Genomic DNA, 13,314 nt, shown 5'->3' on the forward strand with positions numbered 1-13,314 from the left:
ACTTCTGTGAGCCATGTTTCTAAGATAAAGCCCTGATCTGAAGATTCTAGCAGATCCCTGAGTAAGAGAGCCTTGTTCCCCACAGATCTAGTGTTGATATAGATTGCTGGGACAGGAGTTAGTTGAGACTTGTGTCTACATTTCTTCTCTCTTTATTCCCACTATCTATCTTTCCTCTTCCTTCCTATCCCAGCATTTACCCTCTGTGTCCCTGTCCCTATCCCCCTCCATCTTCAGCACCTGCCCTCTCAGTGTCCTTATCTTTCCTTGTGTCCAGCATCTCTTCTCTGTATCCCTGTCTCTATGATTCCTCCATACCCAGAATTTCTTCTGTGTCACTTTCTCTCCGCTTATCCAGCTTGTCGTCTCTCTATTCCCCACCTTCTATACCCTCCACCCCAACCCTAGCATCTCTCCCTCTCTCCTTCCTTCCCACCCCACAGTCCAGCATCACCCTCTCCATTGGTCCAGTGTATTTCCCTTTCAGGATCCAGTCTCTCTCACTTTTCCTTCCACTTACCCTGGGGTCCAGCATCTCTCTCTCTCTCTCTCTCCTGCTTACATGAGAAGAGACAACTAGAGAGTGCTCTGGCTTTGGAGGGGCTTGGGTTGTCTTGTAGAAGCCACTGGAGGGACCCTACTTCAGTGATAATGGCTACGAGGGGGAGGGGTGGAGGTTGCCCTTTTGCTAAGTGAGAAAGGGAGGGATCATAGCAGTGGGAAGTAAGTAGTTCCCTTTGGGAGGTAAGCCCCTGGAGAAGGTTCTGGCCTTCTCCAGAACTGGTAGGAGGAGCCCAGAAAAGGTGGGGTTGTTAATGAGCAGCCCTTTTAAAAAGGCACTTCCCCAGATGGACTTCAGAAGGGGAAGGGAACTGAAAATTTTATGGTCCTATTCTGGTTTTCCCCTCTTCTAGGTGTTGTTAGGGGAGCTGACCAGTGGACCAGTATTCAGTGACAATGGACCAGGAATTTCACAGAGTACTGGGGGACTTAAGGCTGCCTCATTAAGACCTCTAGACTCCATCTCATTCCAACAGACATGTGTATGTCTTCTGTTAGTCTGAAACTTAGGAGATAATAATATTCTAGGTCCTTTTTACTTACTGAGTTTGATCATGTTCTGGTATAGAGAGAGTAAATAACTTGTAACTTTCATCTATTAGACTGATAGTCTAATGTCAGGTAAAACCTGAGGAAATCTATTATCGTATACATCTGATTCCAGTAAGAAAGAGAAGGAGAGACAGTTTCTAGTTCTAAAGATTACAAGTTTATTTCAATACTCACCAAGTAATATATGATTACAATGCACGCATATGTTCTTTCAGGAGGAGATTTATGTGGCCCGACCTCTTGGATCTGACTTGCCTCAGGAATTCTCCTCTTACAGCAAAAGTTGTCAGCTTTTATATTCTCTTGACTGCATTGAACTCTATGGGTTCTCATAGATCTCACTTATCAATTTGATTATCAAATTACACCCTGACCGCAAAATGTTCTCCGGAAGCTTCTTCTGCAGATGTTCTAACACCTACCCCCTCTGAGCTTCCCGTTCTTTCACACCTACCATAGGTGTTGTTTGCTCCATGCTATTTTTGATCAGTTTCATTTCTCTTATCAGTTGTTCAGTTTCATTTCTCTACTGCCAACTGTCCTGTAATTAGAAACTTCTTTTAAGCAACAGGCCATTTTCCTTGACCTAAGTCATCCAGCAAGCAAACCCTTAGGCCTCCAATCTAGGCTCTGGGTTTTTAAACTTGGGCAGTAGGCCTCAGATTGTACCATATCTCTACAGAACCATACTACAGAAGGAAAGATGCTGAGTGACTGGACTTCAGAGAGATAGACCAAGTCAGGCTGGAAACCCCAAGGCATAGACCTCATAAAAAAACCATAAGGAGCTTAAAGACAAGGTACTTACACAGAATCTATGGTAATGGAAAGGATAAAGATTATTTAATCCATTGTGAAGGTAACACTGGGTCCTGTAAAGTAAGTCTCTGATTCTAACAGCTGGTAGTGGAGGACAGGACTGTAAAGTTACAGTGAAAATAAAAGTCCTGTCCAAGGAGTGGTACCTGTTCTAAACTAAGACGCAGGTCCCCTACAAAGAAGGCTCTGCTAAAGAGTGTTTGATGAACTGTTTGGTGAAAGAAGAATTTCCTTCCAGCGTGGTTAATGAAGCTATAGAAGAGTGAATTTGCTAAATGATTGACTAATTTGCATATCAAGTGAAACATATAGCGGCCAGGGGCATAGCTAGGTGGGGCCACGGAGGTATGGGCCTCCGCAGATTTGGCCATGGCCCCTTGCTTTCACCCCCCCCACACCGCCAAACCTCCCCTGCCACATTCAACCCCCCCCTCCCGCCGCTGCCGTCAAGTACCTTTGCTGGCGGGGGTCCCCAACCCCCGCCAGCTGAAGTCCTCTTCAGCACCGGTCTCCGGCGCATTGCTGATCTGGATTCTGTTTCTGTGAGGACGTCAGGACTCACAGAAACAGAATCCAGATCAGCAAAGATGCCAGATTCGAAGACTGGCACTGAAGGGGACTCCGGCCGGCAGCGGTTGGAGACCCCCCGCCAGCAAAGGTACCTGGCAGTGGCAGGGGACAGTTGGCGGCGTTGGGAGGGAGGGTCGAAAAGGATGGGGAGGGGGTGCCGGGAGGCTGGTCGGCGGTGCTGGGGGGGCTAAAATGTGCCCCCTCACCTTGGGCTCTGGACCCCCCTCCCGTCGAAGTCTGACTACGCCCCTGATAGAGGTGCTAGCTAATGCTAGCTTGAGTGAATTTGCATATAAAGTACCTGCCAAGGGGGCATCACAAGCGTATGAGAACTGCAACCTGTTGACAAGGGAAGCCTCAATTGGGGGGGGGGGGGGGGGTACAACAGGATGGCTGGTAATTGAGAAAAAGTCATCCCGATGGTAAAGAGGATCCCTACCCATAAGACTGAAGGTATGAGTAGCTATAGTTAAGAGCTGTTTCTTGCATCTTTACAAGATGCAAGAAACAGCTCAGTCTGCAGCCCCTCATTACCTCTCTACCCTCATTTCCCCTTACGTTCCCGCCCGTAACCTCCGCTCACAGGACAAATCCCTCCTCTCAGTACCCTTCTCCACCACCGCCAACTCCAGGCTCCGCTCATTCTGCCTCGCCTCACCCTATGCTTGGAATAAACTTCCTGAGCCCTTACGCCAAGCCCCCTCCCTACCCATCTTCAAATCTTTGCTCAAAGCCCACCTCTTCAATGTTGCATTCGGCACCTAACCTTTATACCTTTCAGGAAATCTAGACTGCCCCTATTTGACTGACTGTACATTTGTCCTTTAGATTGTAAGCTCCTTTGAGCAGGGACAGTCCTTCTATGTTAAATTGTACAGCGCTGTGTAACCCTAGTAGTGCTTTAGAAATGTCAAGTAGTAGTAATAGTAGTAGTAGTAGACAAAGCTTTCTTGATGCTGCTGGGCATATCCTGTTTGAGGTTCTGACTAAGGGCTGAGGTCCCCAAGTTAAGCATGGCCTCCTTACAAGTTTGTTTTACATACTTTCCTACTGACTGTGTGGGGGAAAAAGTGTGTCCTATGAAAATGGGAGAATATTATACTTGCTAGTAAACACATATTCAATCCCCAATAAGGGTTCACTACTGTTCACATTAGATAAATTATGTTTTCCTTAGGGTTACTTCAATGGGTTGGGAATGTTTTATGAATGGTCATTGAGCACTTATACATCTGCTTAAACATGTTACTGTGGGGACCTTTTACTAAGCTGATTAGGTGCCTATATGCACCCTATTGTGCGTCAATTCCGAGTTACCGCGTGGCCCGGGCAGTAATTTCATTTTTTACTTACATCAGAAAATATATTTTATTTTCCAGTGAATGGTAAAAACCAGGAGATAATCGGCATTGTACGAGTGAATGGGTGGTGGTAAGGTCTCAAACCCAAAATGGAGGCGTGCCAATTTTGATGTTACCACACATCCATTTTCAGAAAAATATTAAAAAAGGCCTTTTTTTACAGGCGTGCTGAAAAATGGATCTGCGTGCGTCCAACACATGCACCTACACTAGCGCAGCCCATTTTCAGTGCACCTTAGTAAAAGGACCCCATATTTTGCTGTTTTTTATATATTTGTTAGTCAGTAGCATATAGGGTGGTACATGGTTTCTCATTGGTTGTTAATCATCAAATAAATAGGGTTTCAGTTTTTTCCTAAAAGTAAGATAGGAGTTTTCTAGATGGATTGAGGTAGGTAGGGATAAATGACAGGTCAAAATGGCCCAGCAGCAATTTGTCTACTTTGAACAGATGTGCATACAAATGCCCATATGGAACTTTAGCATCCACTCCCTCTTCTCCCATATCCCTCAACAACCTATTAAACATTTAAACTAATGCCATTGCATTTTAGGATTCAATTGTTGGTCAACAGGTTCCCCTGATGATTTCATATAGATCCAATGGTTTTAAGGCAGCTGTTCTAACTTAACCGGACAGTTATCCAGATACCATTGTTAATTGTAGGCATTACTTGAATAACTTCCAGCTCTCCTAGGTTTCGTTCACTCTAGCATATATCCAGGCAGATGAGAGTCCTATTAAGGGATTGTTCGTTCTACATTGTTGCCGTGAAGCCGTAGGCGTGGCTTGCCACAGCTTGGATAATTGAGAGGAGCCATTCACCCTTGCAAATATTATTTAAGAATTGCTATACGTTCTCTTGTTCCCTAGCACTAAAAGGGGAAAGGGAAATGTGACTTGATATACCGCCTTTCTGAAGTTTTTGCAACTACATTCAAAGTGGTTTACATATATTCAGGTACTTATTTTGTACCAGGGGCAATGGAGGGTTAAGTGACTTGCCCAGAGTCACAAGGAGCTGCAGTGGAAATCGAACTCAGTTCCCCAGGATCAAAGTCCACTGCACTAACCACTAGGCTATTCCTAAAACAAGAGGAAAAACCTGAATGAAACCATGTTAAGTATTAGTACATTGTAGAAAGCGATGACTCACTTACTGAAATTTAGAGAGGTTATCCCTTAACTCCCAGGTACATTTTAACATCACAATTAGTTCCCATACTTTCTGGAGACATTCAAATTTAGTGATGGTGGGGAAGAGGGCAGGGGTAACCCTCTTCCAGTAGATGGCTATAACAGATCTTGTTGCTTGCAATAAGACTGACATCAATTAGGTGCTTTTCCGAGGCAACATCCAGTTGGAATAATCCCCAAAAATTAACACAGCAAAGGAGAAAGAAAATTTAGCCTTGACAACTTGCATGATGCACATATGTATCATTTCTTTATAAGTGTAAAAAAAGGGGGCATTTCCACAATAACCCCAGGATTCTATATATCGCAGCTCGATTTCCGTGCACAAATCGAAGCATATTCCATAACAATGCACATAACTGAATTAGTTAACAAGATAATCAGCACTGACTCTTGGATGTTAACAATCAATTATCAGACCTAATTGACATTAATTAGAATTTATGCACACTATTTGCTAAGGGTATTCTGTATTGTGATGTGCATAAATTCTAAGTTGCATAGTTGAAAAGTGTGTGTGCTTAAGGGAGTGGAATGGGCGGGTCATGGGTGTTTCTAAAATCTATGCATGTTATAAAATCCCCCTGTTCTCTAATTTAGGCGTTGGGATTTACACCAGGTTTTAGTTAGTGTAACAGGCCACAACTAAATTTACAGTATTATCTCATTCAAACCTAACGGTGCACTTCACATATTTTTTATATATATTGAACCGGAGGAAAAAGCCTCAACAGACTCCATATTTTTGGCTATACAGCTCAATGACTTGTTGGAGTTCTAACTGTCATCATAGGCAAAAAACCTCCCGGTAATAAAGTTTATATCCAGTCTTCAATAAACTTAGGTAAAAACACCACTTATCTTGTTGGTCAAATTATTTTCCCATGATCTGTCGCCACGCTGTCAATTTCACTGCCGACACTGGCCCAGGTCTTGTCCTGCTTCAGGGTCCGTGGTGACTCCAATTTATAACTGGCGACTTTCACTACTAGCCGTTCTCTCTTCCAGAACGGCTAGTAGTGATGGACCATTGATCTGACCCAGTATGGCTACTCTTATGTTCACAGTCTATGCAAGAACTCAAACTTTTATTTTCCAACTTGGCAACAGCAGTTACATCAAATGGTTTCTTGTGATTCAACTCCAGGTAAACTCTCTCTGTTCCAATTCTTTTGTTGTTCCTCAGAGTAACTCCTCTACCACATCTCTCCTCAGGTTTATTTACAAAGGCAAGTTCCCAATAAGGAATATGTACACATATGCAGTTCTCCTGTTCATGTCTATCCCTATTCCCTCTGACTGCTTCTCCTCCTTTCTGTAGAAACTCAATTCTCTGCAGATTCAGACCCTCCTCTGGTCTCGCCCTCTACCAATGATGACCACTCCCTGAATCCACCCTGGGCTTGGGACCAAGCTCTCCCTAGCTCCAAACCCCTGTCCTGGGCTGGGTCTCTCCTCTGCCCACCCGTAGCAGACACAGTTTCCTGGTAGAAGCATAGCTAGGACCACTCTCCCAAATGGACTTGCACCAGCGCCTATTTTTGTAGAAATCTGTTGCGTTTAAAATATGCAGTGGCACCGATGGCAGTCTGGTCTCTGCTCTCCCTGCACCCCCTACCTGGCTATGCTTCTGTTTCCTGGTTGCCACTTTCAGGAGTCGCAACCCTCCTTTACAGCCAGGGATCATACTCCTCTCTTAGGATTTCCCTATACTCCTCCAGGTTCCTTGGTAGGGGACTATCAAGCAACCTACCTTAAGACCCCCCCCCCCCCCCTTATGGGCATAATTCTAATCTATATCACTTTTGTAACTCCCCCCCCCCCCCCTTTGTCATTCTCTACAAGGGCAAATTTTTTCCTCTACATTCTATTTGAAAACCACTCATCATGGGCTGGGCCTCCCCCCACCCAGGGACATCCTACCATTCTAGCCCTCTAGCAGGGACCTCCCTCCCCCTCCCCCATGGCTCTGGAAAGTCTATTATGGGGTATTACACTAAGATGCAGTGAAATCTGGGTCTAGCACATCCTAACATGGGACTTTCCCACATGATAAACCCAGATTTACCGCAACATTAATGTTGGGCATTTAAAAAACTTTTTTTGCAACATTGTGCACTCATGTTCCGATTAGTGTGTGGCACCTGCAAAAAAAAAAATAATAATAATGCAGTAGCACTTATTGCCTCCTATTTACAGGGCACTAAGTGCTCCCACTTTAACCCAGCGTTATCCAGGTAGCTTGTGATAATCCTAGCACCAGTTGGATAACGATGAAAAAACAATCTTTGCCCATGACACGCCCCCTCAAAAAATATTAAAATAGAGGACCTTTCACTAAAGCTTAACATTTACAAATGAACATTATTAACATGTGCTAAGTGCCATATAGCCTATAGGAATAAAATAGGATGAGCAGCATTTAACGCACACTAATGGACATTGGCATGTGCTAATTTTTAGTAAAAGGGACCCGTGGTAGATAAGACAGAAAAATTATATAGAAGGACTATGGAGAATGGCAATGATGAAGACAGAGGTATGGAGAAAGGGATCTGGACTATTCCCCATCACTACTGGCTGAGACACTCCCCACTCTGCACAGATATTCAGCACCACTCTCTAGTTGAATAACAGCACTGAATATCCACAAATAATTTTAAAGCTACTGTGTTTTAAAACAAATTCCAACCACAGAGTTCAAATATAGACACAGTAATAATTTGGTCTGCCTATTTTGCTTCTACATTTTTTTTTATTTTTTATTTGTATGTTTCAAAATAAAATACCAAGCAAAGTAATAAGGAAAAGAACAACATGTAAAACAATAGAAAAAAGTTCACAAGTCCACATGTATGGGATGTAATACATATAAGAAGGAGAATAAAAACAATAAATCAAAACAAATATTGTGCAATTGAAAGCCAGACAGGAGCAAACCTATCTCCCCGGATATATGTTTAGAGGACTAAAAGGTTGTCAGATGTGATGGATTAAAGAACACATATTTATCAGATTAGTATTTGATACTACATTTACAGGGAATTCTTAAAAAGAATGTTGCTCCAATCTGAAGGAACCTTGGTTTCAATTATAAAAAATTGTTTGTGATGTCTTTGGCTTTCTTTGAAGCATCAGGAAACACAACTGTATGTTAATCCCATAAATGTTTTTACCCTGTTCTTAAAAAGCAGTCTCAACACCAGTCTTTATCTGGGATCAAAGACATGGTAGCCAACACAGTGGCTGAGGCAGCAAAGTCAAAATTTGAGGATTCCAATATTGCAGAAATATATAAGTTGGGTATGCTTGCTTCAACATCCTGACTTACTCCAAGAGGTTTAGATGACAAATAGAAAACTTGTGAAAAAGGTGGTAAATTATCTTCAAGAACATTCAGAATGTTCATCAGGTAACGCTTCAACATATCCCTGGGAGTTACTGAGAACAGACAGCAAATTCAAAAAGCACAGATTGTTCCTATGCATATCATTTTCAAATACTTCACATCTTCCCCGTATGTTTGATATATCTTTTAAAATTGTAAATGGAACCAAGTTAGATTTCTACAAATCCTTTTCTAATGTTACAAGATAACTAGTCAAGTTATTAAGTTCAGAGGTATTTTTTTCTGCTTTTAACTCTAGCTCCTTCATTTTTTGTTCCAAAATATTAATCTGTGGGCATAGGGCCTCTTTTATCAAGCCGCGCTAGCAGTCCCTGGTGCAGCAATGCTGACAAAGCCCATTCACTTTGTTGGCATTGCTGCATGGGAACCGCTAGCATGGCTGATAAAAGAGGACCATAGTTTCTTACCCAAGTCTGCTGCTAGTTGCCAAACCTTCTACATTTGTCTTGATCTCAGTAGATCTGCAAAGTTATCCATATGTCTTGTCAAAGTTGAAGAGAGAGATCATTTTTACTTCAATATCTTTTTTTTTCTGTTCTACATTTTAAGCTGTCCAAAATATATGGGCCTGTGTTCTGCCTTCAGCTGGGAATGAAGAAGATGGTTGTACTGACAGGGTACGAGACTGTGAAGGAAGCACTTGTGAACCATGCTGATGAGTTTGCAGGAAGGCCCAAAATTCCAATCTTTGAGGAGATAAACAAAGGATATGGTAACTAAATGCCTCCTTTTCTGTTATTATTCAGTACACATTTACAGAAATTGATTTGCAGTGTCTATAGTACTAACTTGCATTTATCTGCAGTACATAAAGTAGGAACATCTCATAATAAGTATGACAGCATTTCTAAGCAATATCCACTCATATGTTTACTACAAGGTTAATTTTCTAACTACACATGCTCATAAAAAGTAAATGCAGGTTTTGGTGCATTTTCAGAACAAAAGTATATTTTGAAGATTACCCAAGGGAATTTATGCACATTTATTTATACTAGCTCTTTCACAAACACAAATTTTCAGCGTTAATTTACACTCATACAATTTAAATTTTTGAAGTATATGTATAAACGTGATCCTTTTATTAACCCTGTCCCTGGAAATGCCTCCACCCAAACAAAGTAAATTCACACTTCTGCAGGCCGTATGTTCATAACTACTAGCATGATCATCGAGTAATTTTACAAAGAGGGGCATTTTCAATATGATGTCTAAATCCGACTTTGGACATTTTGCTTAAAATATCTAAAAATCAAGCAGCGAAAATGATAATTTTGAAACCAGAAAAATGTCTTTCTTTTTTCTTTGAAAATGACCATTTCCTAGATATTGTTGTGTTTAGTATGTCTATCTTTTTGAACCATTTTCCAAAAAAATAAAAAAAGCAGTCCAAGTGAAAAACACACAAAATCAAGCCATTGTACCTAGGAGGAGCCAGCTTTCCTAGTAGACTCTCCTCAAAGGCATCCCAGAAGAGTTGTGGGACACCATAGGGGGCCCTATAGTGGACTTCACATAAAAGGTCCTAGGTATACAACTCACTATTACCCCCTTATATTGTAAGGTGAGCCCTTCAAAATCCATGAAAAACCTACTATACCCAACTATACACCACTACAATAGCCCTTCTGGCTGCAGGTGTCACCTATATGTGGGTACAGTATAGTTTAGGGGGGGGGGATTCAGAGGGCTGACACGTTCCACCACAAGTGTAATAGTTAGAGTGGATTATGGGTCTGCACTGCACCAACTACTAGGCTATTCCAGAAACCTGATTGCTGCTCTAATAGGACTGGCCATAACATCTGATGCATTCATAGAGACTGTTTCATTTACATTTTTGCGAGGTGGGAGGGGGTTAGTGACCACTGAAGGAGTAAGGAGGTGTCATTCCTTTATTCCTCCAGTAATCATCTGGTGATTTAGGGCACTTTTGTGGCTTATTCATTAATAAAACAGATCTACGGATGACAAGATGGCGTCTAGAGCGGTTGGGCGTACCTGAGTTCCTGACCTTCCATGAACACATCTGACGAAGTAGAGCTTTTCCCCGGATTTTTCATGGGGAAAAGAAAAGGAAAAACCACGGGACAATCCTACCCTAACCCTGGAGGAAACCCTACTCTCCGACAGATGACTCTGGAGATGTTCGGCGTTCAGACGCTGGAGATGCCGACGCCCGCTTTGATTGGATTGCTTGCAGATCACAGCATAGAGGGGGCTTCATTAAGCCCTCCCCCAAACACAGCTCCCCCGCAACCTGGAAACAGTTCGGTGCTGGCAGAGGAGCAGCACTGTGAGTCGCCCGAAATGGAGTTGGTCTCTCAAGCAGCTGGAGGAGGACCCGCCGCTACCTCGACCCCAGAAGTGGTGACAACAAGGGACATGCGGGCAAGTAAGCCCTCTTTTCCCTCTAGTCTGGTCGCTGCCTCCATGGGAATTGGGGGAAATAGAAAACCTGCTGTGGTGACCATGGATGCCCTGTGGGACGCTATACAGGGATTGAACTCTTCTCTTCTTCAGGTAACAAATTCATTTAAGGAAGAAGTCTCTGATTTAAAACAATCACAACAATCTCAGTCTGGGAGAATTCAAGAACAAGAGGGGAAAACTGAATCACTAGAAGGAGAACTAAAAAAAATTACAGAGTTTTGCAGTGACAATTATTAAGGAGAGAGATATTCTAGCTAGGAAGCTGGAATATTTAGATAACCATGGAAGGAGAAACAGCTTAAGATTTCTTAATTTTCCTAAATCGCCTTTGATTCCTGCTATAGAAATGTTGAAAAGGTACTTTGGAGATATACTGGGAGTTCCGATGGAAGGTTTTCCACCCATTGTTAGAGCCCAATATATATATATGGAATTAGAACTCCAACCATGGAACCTCAACCTGAATTAAATCTAACTGAATTTTTGGAGAGCTCTTTGGAAGTAGTAACAGAGAGGGGCATAATCGAACGGTGCCGGCCATCTATATGGGCGGCCATCTCTAAGGCCGGTGCCGTAAAGAGGTTTCACGAACCGTATTATCGAAACAAGTTAGAGATGAATTTTTCTAACCTTGTTTAAGGAAAAAGTATTTCTTTTTATGTTATGTTTCAGACATTTCTATGCATTTATGGTAAATGAATGTAATATTGAAAACTTATAAATAAATTAAAAAAAACAGATCTTGACCAAAATGTCCAATTGTAGCCCTGGATGTTTTTGTTTGTTTCATTATGGCACAAAAAGTCCAAGTGTTAGGAACACCCAGATTGACTGTAATGGTGGCATAGAAAATAATTTCTTTCAAACTAAAAGGTCTTAACAATCACATTAACAAAAGTGAACAATAAAATATCTACAGAAGGAAATGAAGCTTCAGGAAGCTCATTTCAAATATAAAAAAAATCTTAACCTTCATTTAGAAAAAAACAGACAATATCAAAATGAAAGAATTGTCAGAATTCCTTGAATCATGGAGCTTTAAAACTCCTAAAGGTATTTCTACACATAATAAAGGTCACATATTTGATCTACTAGCTTATAAACTTATAAATCCCATTAATATCTATATATCCAAGATAAAATGGGAGCCAATTTTATGGTCTGACAATAGTAGACTAAAGTTTAATATAAACTGGAAAGAAGTTAATCTCAACATGACAGATCATTACATACTTACTTTCCGTGCATTTTTTCTAACGAAAAAGGAGCTGGTACTCAAATGCCAGACCACCCTTCAGGGGTGGGGTTATCACTGAGGGCCCCACCCCACAATAGCCAGGCCCCCTGCAACCAGTCACAGAATCTATGACAAGGCAGAATTGGTATGTAGAGCCTGAGATCTTTCATTAAAACTTGGGGACCATGAGTCAAATTTAGCAGACAGTGAAAAAGGTGCCAGTACTTAATCCCCCAAAGTACCTCCTCAAAAAAAGCCCTGCTTACTTTATATAATACAAGATGCAAAATCAATATAAAACAATTTTGGTCTAAAGTAGACAAAAATCAACCAATTGGAGTCTAGCAACTTTTTTAACTTGGGATGATCTCAGTAAAAATATATTACATTACATCTCCTATTAAAGCCAAATATAGATAAAGAACTATTGAACTGGTTTAGTCAAGACATCCTATACATGAATAGATGCTGCAGAAAATTAGAAAGAAAATAGGTATTACGAAAATACATTTTAAAAAGCCAAAATTAAATTGATAGGAGGTGTCACAAAATTCCTATCCACCCCCAGAAAGTACTCACAGACCCAACACACATCAGTCCAAACAGGCAGAGTCAACAAACTAAACAGGTTTATTGTCACACCTGAACAATGAACAAAACAAAATGTGCAATCGGCAAACAATAACAAGTTACTAAAAATGGATCAAATAGAAAACTAACTAATCATTTGCATATTGTCTAAACAGTACCTGGGAAGATCAGGACATATATCTGTTTACAGAGCCTTAGCAAAGAAATCTGTCTCTCTTTTCTCCCGGGCTAAGACTGAAGCAACAGTCCTGGGTAATTTTTCAAACTCCAGGACAATCAGAACCCAGTCAACAACATTAAAAAGTATACTGCTGCTTGCTTCCTGCTTGTGTTAAAGGAAAAGAACATTCAGTTCCCTGTAACAACTTTACAGCAAAGAAATACCACCTGCTGGCCAAATAGAAGAATTACACTTCAGGACATAATTAAAACAGGAAAATATCTAATACATTTTACAGGCTTAAAACAAACTCTTTCTCCAGAGGAGATGAATGCAGAAATTCCAAAAAACAAGGGGGCCAATATTCAGACCACGTGAGTTAGAACGGCTAACTCCCGTGGTCAGCACTGTACCAGGATATTC

At 41.5% G+C, this 13,314-nt stretch overlaps 1 protein-coding gene across 1 annotated transcript in view; it reads left to right on the plus strand.

The window, feature by feature from the left end:
- The window catches only part of LOC115467073 (cytochrome P450 2K6-like), an 84,841-nt gene that overhangs the window by 19,378 nt on the left and 52,149 nt on the right, over positions 1-13,314 (plus strand). The window contains exon 2 of the mRNA XM_030198753.1: positions 9,020-9,182. Within this exon, the coding sequence (XP_030054613.1) occupies positions 9,020-9,182 (163 nt within the window). The remainder of the gene's footprint in view (positions 1-9,019; positions 9,183-13,314) is intronic.

The sequence above is a fragment of the Microcaecilia unicolor genome, chromosome 3 (genome assembly GCF_901765095.1).
Source record: "Microcaecilia unicolor chromosome 3, aMicUni1.1, whole genome shotgun sequence".
Classification (NCBI taxonomy): domain Eukaryota; kingdom Metazoa; phylum Chordata; class Amphibia; order Gymnophiona; family Siphonopidae; genus Microcaecilia; species Microcaecilia unicolor.